The sequence below is a fragment of the Calidris pugnax genome, unplaced genomic scaffold, assembly GCF_001431845.1.
Source record: "Calidris pugnax isolate Ruff unplaced genomic scaffold, ASM143184v1 scaffold85, whole genome shotgun sequence".
In the NCBI taxonomy this organism is placed as follows: Eukaryota; Metazoa; Chordata; class Aves; order Charadriiformes; family Scolopacidae; genus Calidris; species Calidris pugnax.
In genome coordinates, this window is record NW_015090801.1 from 182,480 (window position 1) to 193,871 (window position 11,392).

The 11,392-nt window shown below is 48.8% G+C and overlaps 1 protein-coding gene across 2 annotated transcripts in view; it reads right to left on the reverse strand.

Annotated features, from left to right (window-relative positions):
• Positions 1–11,386, reverse strand: part of RAB10 (RAB10, member RAS oncogene family) — a 55,745-nt gene extending 44,359 nt beyond the window's left edge. For both annotated transcript variants that reach the window (XM_014937550.1, XM_014937551.1), the window contains exon 1: positions 11,235–11,386. In XM_014937550.1, the coding sequence (XP_014793036.1) occupies positions 11,235–11,361 (127 nt within the window). In that variant the 5' untranslated portion in view covers positions 11,362–11,386. The remainder of the gene's footprint in view (positions 1–11,234) is intronic.
• Positions 11,387–11,392: the final 6 nt, after the last annotated feature.

Sequence of the window (11,392 nt, forward strand, 5' to 3'; positions counted from 1 at the left end):
GGAGAAGAGAAGGCTCCGGGGAGACCTTGGAGCCCCTTCCAGTCCCTCAAGGGGCTCCAGGAAAGCTGGGGAGGGACTCTGGATGAGGGAGAGGAGCCCTAGGAGGAGGGGGAAGGGTTGGACCCTGCAAGAGGGGAGATGGAGCTGAGATGTGGGGAAGAACTTGTTTGGTGGGAGGGTGGTGAGAGCCTGGCCCAGGTTGGCCAGAGAAGCTGTGGCTGCCCCATCCCTGGAGGGGTTCAAGGGCAGGTTGGAGGGGGCTTGGAGCAACGTGGTGTGGTGGGAGGTGTCCCTGCCCAGGGCAGGGGGTGGCACTGGGGGGGCTTTGAGGTCCCTTCCCACCCAAACCACTCTGTTATTCTGTGATGTTAATCACAGCCCTGTTGGACTGTGGTACTGAAGGAACTCCCAGTCCATAAAGCATCACGCCACACCAGACCCATGTTACGCCGTGTCCAGCACTGTTCCCAATCCAAAATCTGCTTTAGCATATCTGGTATGTGTAGAGCCAATCATTAGTCCAAATATGAAAGAACACCAGTTTGAAAGGCATCCTTGAGAAAAACGCTGTACAGGTATGGATGTCAGCACAGCTCTCCCATATTTAATGGAAATCAAGTGAGTAGGCCTCTATCGGGGAGCGTGAAGACAGATTTTAGAAATGCACGACACAAACGGGTATTTCTCCAGGTTACACAGTATAAAGCAGTCAGAATCCCAGTGGGAAAGAAAGCCTTGAGTTGTTTTAGCTACAAAAAAGAACAAAAACATGCAGAGACTTCTAGTTAAACCCACACAAGACTTCTAGTTACACCCACGCAGCAGAGAAAAGCCCACACAGTTAAGTCATACGGAAACATGAACACTCAAGACTTGCAGCAGCAGCTCCGGGCTCTTTCTTGTCTCCCCAAGGCCAGACAGGGAATTCCCAAAGCACTGGGAATTTGACAAGCCCCTTTGTTAAAAAAGCATTTCTGAAGAACCTTTTCCCCCCTCAGCAAGGGTTACACAAAACCCACACCAGCTGAAGCCCTTCTCCATGTGTCATCAGAAGGTCACACAGCAGAACAGGCGCCGGCAGCCGCTGCCAGGGGATCCGTGCAACCTGCTCTCCTCCAATGTCTCTCCCAGGCGTTTCTCAACCCCGGGCGGGATGAAGTTTCCTGGCAGGAGCCACCATCCTTCCCGAGATCCTCCTGCTCTTCCCTCCGCGACGCCGCTGACAAGCAAGAACATGCTGCCCTTCCACCGCTCCAGAGAGGAGGAGGAGGAGGAGGAGGAGAAGCCAAGCGGTGGAAGTGGCCCACACCCTGGTCCCGAGGGCTGCAGGAGCAGGTACAGCCAGCGCGGCCTGTCAAGACACAGCACTGCTGGACTAGAGGCAGCTACAGCTGATCAGCACAGCCTAAAAAAGTCTCTTCAAGTTAGGATTACCTCTCTGCTATCTCCTGATGAAGTATTTATCAATAGACTCTCAACTGACTCTATAATTAAATACCAATATTAACTTCACAGGTAGAAAAGCTTAAGCATTTTCTTACGATAAAGAGAAAGGAGTGATAGATTTTCTTTCTAAAGAGGTAAATCAAGAAGTCAGGAGGAAATCTTTTCTCTGCACCCCCCAGTTGAGCCTATCACTCAACAAAGCACTACATAACAGCCCTTGGGTTCTAAAATAATAGAATCCCAGACTGGTTTGGGTGGGAAGGGAGCTTAAAGATCTTCCAGTGCCACCCCCTGCCCTGGGCAGGGACACCTCCCACCACACCAGGTGGCTCCAAGCCCCCTCCAACCTGCCCTTCAACCCCTCCAGGGATGGGGCAGCCACAGATTCTTGGGGCAACCTGGGCCAGGCTCTCACCACCCTCAGTTTGAACAGTTTCTCCCCAATATCCAGCCTAAATCTCCTCTCTTTCAGTGTCAAACCCTTTCCCCTCCTCCTAGGGCTCCCCTCCCTCAGCCAGAGTCCCTCCCCAGCTTTCCTGGAGCCCCCCTTCTTGAGGGACTGGCAGGGGCTCCAAGGTCTCCCCGGAGCCTTCTCTTCTCCAGGCTGACCCCCCCAACTCTCTCAGCCCCCCCTCCAGCCCTCCCAGCATCTCCGGGGCCCTCAAATGAAGGCTCCATTCCTTAGCTTAGCGATTTTCAAGCAAGTTTTCTACTGATGTCAACAGGCATTTCATTTGGTCTTGTAAAATTCCAGAGCAGAGCAGAGATTATAGGGACAGCCTGTCACAAGAAGCTCCAGGCCTGGGCTGCGAATGGGGAACGCACTTTGGAGAACATTAGCGACTTCATCCACTCTTTATCTTCACCATTTACTGCTGAAGCGACAGCTCGGTCTCCTCCTGGACACAGGGCTGGCTTAATCGCAGCAGCCGACCTCCATGTGCTCCTTCTCATTCCTCTCCATGTCTCCTCGTACTTAGCACATTTAGGTAACAGCTGCCTATTAGTTTCAGCCGAACAGAAATAGCGTGTCAGTGCAAGGGCAAACAGAACGGGGAGCAGTGGGGCTGCCTGTCCCATGTTGCCACCCCACAGGTATGTGCCCGAGGAAGGAGCTCAGCAGCTTCTCAGCCTCCACCAACTGTTCTTTGCCCCGAGGCAGCGACAGCAGCGGCACAGGGAGAGGAGCAAGCCCAGTTTAGGCTTTGTTTCATACTGGGGGAAGGGAGGAGGGAGCACTGGCGCTGCTGCCAAGGGCTTTCTTTGGTGGAACCGCAACCCTAAAAGTGAATTTTGAGTGTGATTGCCACCTACCCCAGAGTTTCCACGTCCCCAGACGCCCTACACACTCTGCCAGCACAGATTTATACGGTAACATAAGAAGCCAGATCAGGGAACTGATCCAGCTCAGCTGAAAAAATAGCTATGTTTAAAAAAATAAAAAGTTTCCAGCCAGCTCAGTTCCTCAGCTCTTCACCATGCAGCCATCCACATGCTCCTGGTGAGTGCCGCGAGGCACGCTGCTCCTTATCCATGGCCCTCCATTAAAGAAACCCTCAATCATACCCTATGGCACCGTAAGCCCAGTCCGCTCCACAGCCCTTCTCCTGGGCATCCCAGCGGACAGGGGTGAGGAGATCCACCCTCTCCAGCCCAAAGGACTCTTGTTCATCTCCAGCCACCAGGAGATGAGGGGATTCCCAAGACCACACCCAGAGCATCACATCCAACAACCACCCAAGGACCCACTTCAATTTTCTACTTTCATTCTGAACTCATTTATATTTTCCCCTCCAGAACTTCCCGTGACAGCAAGTTTTACAGCTCAATTATCTCTGTGTAGAAAGGATTTGTGGATCTCCTGCTGCATGATGATTCCTGGACTCCACATCATGGAATGGCTGAACAGGAGTTGGGGTGGGGGTTTTGTCTGGGGGGAGCAATTTGTTGGAATTAATTTTTTTCATGATTCACCAGCTCCATGCCAGGAGTCAGATCCGGACTGAACCCACCGCCCAGGCCCAACACAAACAGAACACAAGGTTGGTTGCTGCTCCCACAAGCTATAGGTGAGACACAAGAGGTATGCAAGGAAAAAAATAAGGCAGTACTTTTGGCTGCTCTAGTAAACCCTCTTTTTTTGGAGCCCAGAAACCACCTGTTTTTCCAACTTCATTGCTACCATCATACAGCTAAAGCACTTCCACAATTCAAAACCTAGTTTTCTGCTTAGTTTGTTTTCCCCACAATCTACTGAGTTTTTTCCCTGTTTTCTATCTGGAGCTCCTTTCTTCCCAATATTAATTTATCACAATCATGGGCAAACAAATCCTCACAAAATGCATGAAGAAACACGTTATATTTACTATTTTTGCTATCTGAGGACTGATTTCAAAAAATTTCACTGCTTAAATGTACCAATGTGCAATGATGCAGAAGCAAGTGCTTAGCAACTCAAAATCACTTCTAATAAAGGCCAAAGAGATAAAAAAAAACATCCAACCTGAGTATAAAAGAATTTAATCAGAAAATAGTTTTCATATACCTTGGCATTTAAACCAGAACAGTTCTGCACACTCCTAGCGCAGCTTCGGCATCAAGACCTTCCTGTGCTCAGAGTAAAAGGGGTAATCAAACCTCAAAATATTCACACAGCTTTTTCTCCTTCCCTCTGGATTTGAGGGCTGCTGCAGCGTGAGTAACGACCAGAAATACCCAAACAACTGCCTCTTCCCTCTGGGTTAAGAGCCCCGAAAGCTTTACCTACATCAAGAGCATGTGGAGGGACTCTCAGGATGACTCCATAGGCTTTGTTCTCCCGAGTGCATTACGAGACGTAGTCACATTTCATGGGAAAACATTTTTTGTGACTCACCTTAATTTGCATTTTACTTAGTCAAACAATAGCAATTATACGCCTGAGCTCAGTTTTGACATTCCAATTTTGAAGGCAGCCCTCCTGGCAGGAAGAGCCCTCCCTACCTGCGTACGCCCCGGCAAAGGGGCGCTTCACCTGCTGGCCCCCAGAGCTCCCCAGCTCCCACACGGCCCTTTGCAAGGGTTCACTTCAAGCTGTCACCAAGCTGACATGCTGCATGCCAATTAAAAAAAAAAATTACAAAAGAAAATTAAGATCTCAAGCACACATTGACTGGAAGCTACTTACACTAACATTCTTCATATTCAAGAAAAACTGCTGGTAGCTGAGAGGCAGCAGAGACACTGCTCGTGTCAGGGGGTTTGGGGAGAGGGGGGACAGGCAGCCAACCATCACGAGAAGCCCTTGGTGCTAAGGAGCTTCAGGGAGCAACACCAGCGCCCAGAGAACTGCCACCACCCACAGACCTGACCCAACTGCAGAGTATCCACAGAGTAACTGAAAACTCACCATAATTTCTCAAAAGACCAAACCCCACCACCATAAAAACGATTTCTGCACCAGAGGATTACTTAAAAATAAAACCAGTTTGTGATCGACTAAACCTTCTATCCTTTGCTCCCTCTCCACCTGCAAACAGCAACACAGCATTTGAGGACAAGGCCCCCGCTCTCTCCAGGGAGGTTACGATGACTTAGGGATTCTTGCCGAACAGGCATCTGGATTATTTATAGTGCCTCGAGACAGGGTAATGAAATCATTCACACAGGCACCCGGCACAGACCAAAGCCCAACTGCTGTTTTAGCAGGAAATATTAGATTGAAGTAATTCAAAGTCAAACATTAAAGAGAGTATACCAAATTACACGTATAGTAAATTATATCCCAACTCCCATCACCGATCATGCTTAATCACTCCTTAAAATGTGCAAAAGATGAAAGTAAGTGAACATAAGTTACAAATGTGAAGTAGAAATGCATTATTATTGTATCTTCTCTTACATATACAGACAAGCCTTTGGTTTTATAGCATTAAACCACTCCCCCCACTCATCTTTTATATACAAGGGCTAGTTCCAACATTCTTTGAGACTCATATTTTCCTACAAAGACTAGAAAGGCTGAATCAGTCCCTGCTGAGAGCTACCATACCACAGGACACTTACAGGTTTGGCTATCTCAAGTACTTGGTGGAGCTCAGTGTAAACACAGAAACATGAATCAGAGCTAACACGCTACCAAGTATTGTTGGGTTTTGGTGGGTTTTTTTTTTTTAAAGTTTCCAGCCAGCTCAGTTCCTCAGCTCTTCACCATGCAGCCATCCACATGCTCCTGGTGAGTGCCGCGAGGCACGCTGCTCCTTATCCATGGCCCTCCATTAAAGAAACCCTCAATCATACCCTATGGCACCGTAAGCCCAGTCCGCTCCACAGCCCTTCTCCTGGGCATCCCAGCGGACAGGGGTGAGGAGATCCACCCTCTCCAGCCCAAAGGACTCTTGTTCATCTCCAGCCACCAGGAGATGAGGGGATTCCCAAGACCACACCCAGAGCATCACATCCAACAACCACCCAAGGACCCACTTCAATTTTCTACTTTCATTCTGAACTCATTTATATTTTCCCCTCCAGAACTTCCCGTGACAGCAAGTTTTACAGCTCAATTATCTCTGTGTAGAAAGGATTTGTGGATCTCCTGCTGCATGATGATTCCTGGACTCCACATCATGGAATGGCTGAACAGGAGTTGGGGTGGGGGTTTTGTCTGGGGGGAGCAATTTGTTGGAATTAATTTTTTTCATGATTCACCAGCTCCATGCCAGGAGTCAGATCCGGACTGAACCCACCGCCCAGGCCCAACACAAACAGAACACAAGGTTGGTTGCTGCTCCCACAAGCTATAGGTGAGACACAAGAGGTATGCAAGGAAAAAAATAAGGCAGTACTTTTGGCTGCTCTAGTAAACCCTCTTTTTTTGGAGCCCAGAAACCACCTGTTTTTCCAACTTCATTGCTACCATCATACAGCTAAAGCACTTCCACAATTCAAAACCTAGTTTTCTGCTTAGTTTGTTTTCCCCACAATCTACTGAGTTTTTTCCCTGTTTTCTATCTGGAGCTCCTTTCTTCCCAATATTAATTTATCACAATCATGGGCAAACAAATCCTCACAAAATGCATGAAGAAACACGTTATATTTACTATTTTTGCTATCTGAGGACTGATTTCAAAAAATTTCACTGCTTAAATGTACCAATGTGCAATGATGCAGAAGCAAGTGCTTAGCAACTCAAAATCACTTCTAATAAAGGCCAAAGAGATAAAAAAAAACATCCAACCTGAGTATAAAAGAATTTAATCAGAAAATAGTTTTCATATACCTTGGCATTTAAACCAGAACAGTTCTGCACACTCCTAGCGCAGCTTCGGCATCAAGACCTTCCTGTGCTCAGAGTAAAAGGGGTAATCAAACCTCAAAATATTCACACAGCTTTTTCTCCTTCCCTCTGGATTTGAGGGCTGCTGCAGCGTGAGTAACGACCAGAAATACCCAAACAACTGCCTCTTCCCTCTGGGTTAAGAGCCCCGAAAGCTTTACCTACATCAAGAGCATGTGGAGGGACTCTCAGGATGACTCCATAGGCTTTGTTCTCCCGAGTGCATTACGAGACGTAGTCACATTTCATGGGAAAACATTTTTTGTGACTCACCTTAATTTGCATTTTACTTAGTCAAACAATAGCAATTATACGCCTGAGCTCAGTTTTGACATTCCAATTTTGAAGGCAGCCCTCCTGGCAGGAAGAGCCCTCCCTACCTGCGTACGCCCCGGCAAAGGGGCGCTTCACCTGCTGGCCCCCAGAGCTCCCCAGCTCCCACACGGCCCTTTGCAAGGGTTCACTTCAAGCTGTCACCAAGCTGACATGCTGCATGCCAATTAAAAAAAAAAATTACAAAAGAAAATTAAGATCTCAAGCACACATTGACTGGAAGCTACTTACACTAACATTCTTCATATTCAAGAAAAACTGCTGGTAGCTGAGAGGCAGCAGAGACACTGCTCGTGTCAGGGGGTTTGGGGAGAGGGGGGACAGGCAGCCAACCATCACGAGAAGCCCTTGGTGCTAAGGAGCTTCAGGGAGCAACACCAGCGCCCAGAGAACTGCCACCACCCACAGACCTGACCCAACTGCAGAGTATCCACAGAGTAACTGAAAACTCACCATAATTTCTCAAAAGACCAAACCCCACCACCATAAAAACGATTTCTGCACCAGAGGATTACTGAAGAGCTCTTAAAAATAAAACCAGTTTGAGATTGACTAAATCTTCTATCCTTTGCTCCCTCTCCACCTGCAAACAGCAACACAGCATTTGAGGACAAGGCCTAAAAATAAAACCAGTTTGTGATCGACTAAACCTTCTATCCTTTGCTCCCTCTCCACCTGCAAACAGCAACACAGCATTTGAGGACAAGGCCCCCGCTCTCTCCAGGGAGGTTACGATGACTTAGGGATTCTTGCCGAACAGGCATCTGGATTATTTATAGTGCCTCGAGACAGGGTAATGAAATCATTCACACAGGCACCCGGCACAGACCAAAGCCCAACTGCTGTTTTAGCAGGAAATATTAGATTGAAGTAATTCGAAGTCAAACATTAAAGAGAGTATACCAAATTACACGTATAGTAAATTATATCCCAACTCCCATCACCGATCATGCTTAATCACTCCTTAAAATGTGCAAAAGATGAAAGTAAGTGAACATAAGTTACAAATGTGAAGTAGAAATGCATTATTATTGTATCTTCTCTTACATATACAGACAAGCCTTTGGTTTTATAGCATTAAACCACTCCCCCCACTCATCTTTTATATACAAGGGCTAGTTCCAACATTCTTTGAGACTCATATTTTCCTACAAAGACTAGAAAGGCTGAATCAGTCCCCGCTGAGAGCTACCAGTACCACAGGATACTTACAGGTTTGGCTATCTCAAGTACTTGGTGGAGCTCAGTGTAAACACAGAAACATGAATCAGAGCTAACACGCTACCAAGTATTGTTGGGTTTTGGTGGGTTTTTTTTTTTTTAAGTATAAGGAGAGATTCCAATAAGCCAGTCACCTTCAATGTCATCTACTGTGTACACAAGTGCTTTGGAAATAGTATTTCCTTGTTGCTACAGGTCAAAGACTCCATCTGAGGCTTTTTCCTGAAACGCTCCTCTTCCTGCTGCAAAACCAGCTGGAGTCGTGCAGCCTCCGTGGTGGGATTTGTCTCGATGGTACCACCTGGCAAAGCACCTCTCCAGGCTCCCTGTCCCATTCCTGTCCTCGCCATGGCAGCACAGGAAAGACCGAGTCTGAAAACGGTAGCTACCAGTGGCAATTTGAGATAAGGTATTTTCAGACAGATTACTCCATCGCTTTGCTGTAATAACACAGAGAACAACTCAGCTGTCTCAATTCGGTTCAAGATTTTTCCTTCACACATGGGCTGCTTTTTAGATGTCTCCCTTTCAACTGACACTGCTTGCACGGGACACTTTCCCCCAGGTTTCCTCATTTAGCAATTACTTACAGAAGAATTAAGAAAACAATCCATTTAAGACATCTTTGGGCAGTGCAGCACCTGGAATTCAGCACCGCACAGAAAAATCTCTTTGCACCCCAAGATCTCCTAAATTCCACCACGAAGACGCAAGTCTGACACGCCCTGAGACACCAACTAGTCATCAAGTGGTGTTCCCAGCTACCACAGCCAGACATTTAGCTGGGAATTTCGGCAATAAAACTTGTTTGCCTTCAGTGCACATGGGCAACAAAGGGTTTATGTGCTCCAGAAATTAATACCTACTGGTATAAATTGGTTTGACTGCTCAGGAACACTTCCAAACTCTGCCCGTGCACTCTTGCTGCTAAACCCGGCGATACCCTACTTGAATGCTCAAACACCACAGTTAGACCAAGAAGTAATAATATTTCCTAAATTACTAATTACCAAAAATCACTCATCACTAAAAGCGCGAGTTCTCTGGAGCACGAGCCACCATTTAGCCACTGAGTTCTTAGCTAAGACATTGACTATTTTTATCTTTGAGAATTGGAATAAACCTTCCCAGCAAACTCGGAGAGCACCAAAGGCCATGTGATCCGGGTGGGAATTTGCCAAGCAGCGCAGAATTACACCACAGCCAGGGCAGCAAAATAAATACGGCCTTCAATAGGCAAGGTATGCGATGTTAAAGAGACATAATAACGTGACTGTCACACACACACACCCCCAAGGCAACTCAGCAAAACCCTGAGTTGAAGCTCAAAAAGCTTTTAGGCAAAACTGCGTCTTGACACTTAGTTGTCACCCAAGTATATTTTTTTTCACCTCCAATTACCCAAGGCCCAGTTAAGAGATTCTTTTTACGCCTTGTAGTCTGAGCTGCAATTTTTAGGGTGATGTTTTGACACAGAGGAGGAAGTCCACAGACATGTCCTTACACCTAGCACTCAGATTTCACTCTGGTTTCCTACCCTTGCTGAACAGCCGTATGGCCAAACGTGAAAGGGGTTTATATAGAATCACAGAATGGGTAGAGTTGGAAGAGACCTTAAAAGATCATTGAGTTCCAAACCCCCTGCCATGGGCAGGGACACCTCCCACCAGACCAGGTTGCTTGTTTCTCTCTAGCACAGAAAGCCAATTCAAATATCCCCCCAAAAAAAGATTTTTGTGGTAGGTATTGGTGCAGGTGACACCAATGGGCACTGCAAGAAAGATGAGTTCTCTGAAATTGCCACAGTCACCAAGGTTGGAACCTGCTGACCTGAACTCTTCATCTGCAAAACAAGCCAGTGTTCAGGAGAAAAAAAAAATGAAACACTATGATAAACCCAGGGAGAAATGCTGTTGGGTACAAGGCCTGTCTCACTGCATACATCAAACAGAAAGAGGAAAGCCAGGAAAATACACAGCTTCATGACCACTGAATCACAGAGCAGTGTGGGTGGGAAGGGACCTTAAAGCCCCCCCAGTGCCACCCCCTGCCCTGGGCAGGGACACCTCCCACCACACCAGGTTGCTCCAAGCCCCCTCCAACCTGCCCTTCAACCCCTCCAGGGATGGGGCAGCCACAGCTTCTCGGGCCAACCTGGGCCAGGCTCTCACCACCCTCCCACCAAACAAGTTCTTCCCCACAGCTCAGCTCCATCTCCCCTCTTGCAGTGTCCAACCCTTCCCCCTCCTCCTAGGGCTCCCCTCCCTCAGCCAGAGTCCCTCCCCAGCTTTCCTGGAGCCCCCCTTCTTGAGGGACTGGCAGGGGCTCCAAGGTCTCCCCGGAGCCTTCTCTTCTCCAGGCTGACCCCCCCAACTCTCTCAGCCCCCCCTCCCAGCAGAGGGGCTCCAGCCCTCCCAGCACCTCCTCTGGCCCCGCTCCAACAGCTCCATTATGGTTCTATGATTCACCCTGTGATGGTTACAGGTAACCCGGGAGGGACAGTGCCGAAGGCGCTACCCCAGTCACACCAAGGAAGGGCTAAAAGCGGCTTTGCCAGCAGCCCGGCGGCTCTCTCACAGCGGAGGGAAGGACAACAGCTTTGTTGGGTGAGAACACAGACCCCACCCACGAGTGTCATCATTTCTGCTCCGCCACATCAATAGCGGCGAAGGCACCGTGCGGGGCCGGCGACCCCCCCTCCCCCGGGGGTGCAGGGGGACAGGGACCCACCGGTGTGTGGGGGCAGCCGGGGGGGCTCTGCCCGCCGACGGCAGAGGGTGGCGGGGAACGAGCTGCCAACAAAACCCCCAAGGGAGGGGAAGGGAGGGAAAGAGAAGGTCGCTGAGGGTCATGGAAACCCTGGAGAGGGCCCGGAGCCGCGGGGGAGCGGGGAGGGGAGCGCGGGGGGGGAGGCACTGACCGATGGTGGAGATGAAGGTGGTGTTGAAGGCATCGTCGGAGAAGCGGAAGAGCACGCAGGTCTTGCCGACCCCCGAGTCCCCGATGAGGAGCAGCTTGAAGAGCAGGTCGTAGGTTTTCTTCGCCATGGGGAGGCGCGGCGGCCGCCGCCGCCCGCTC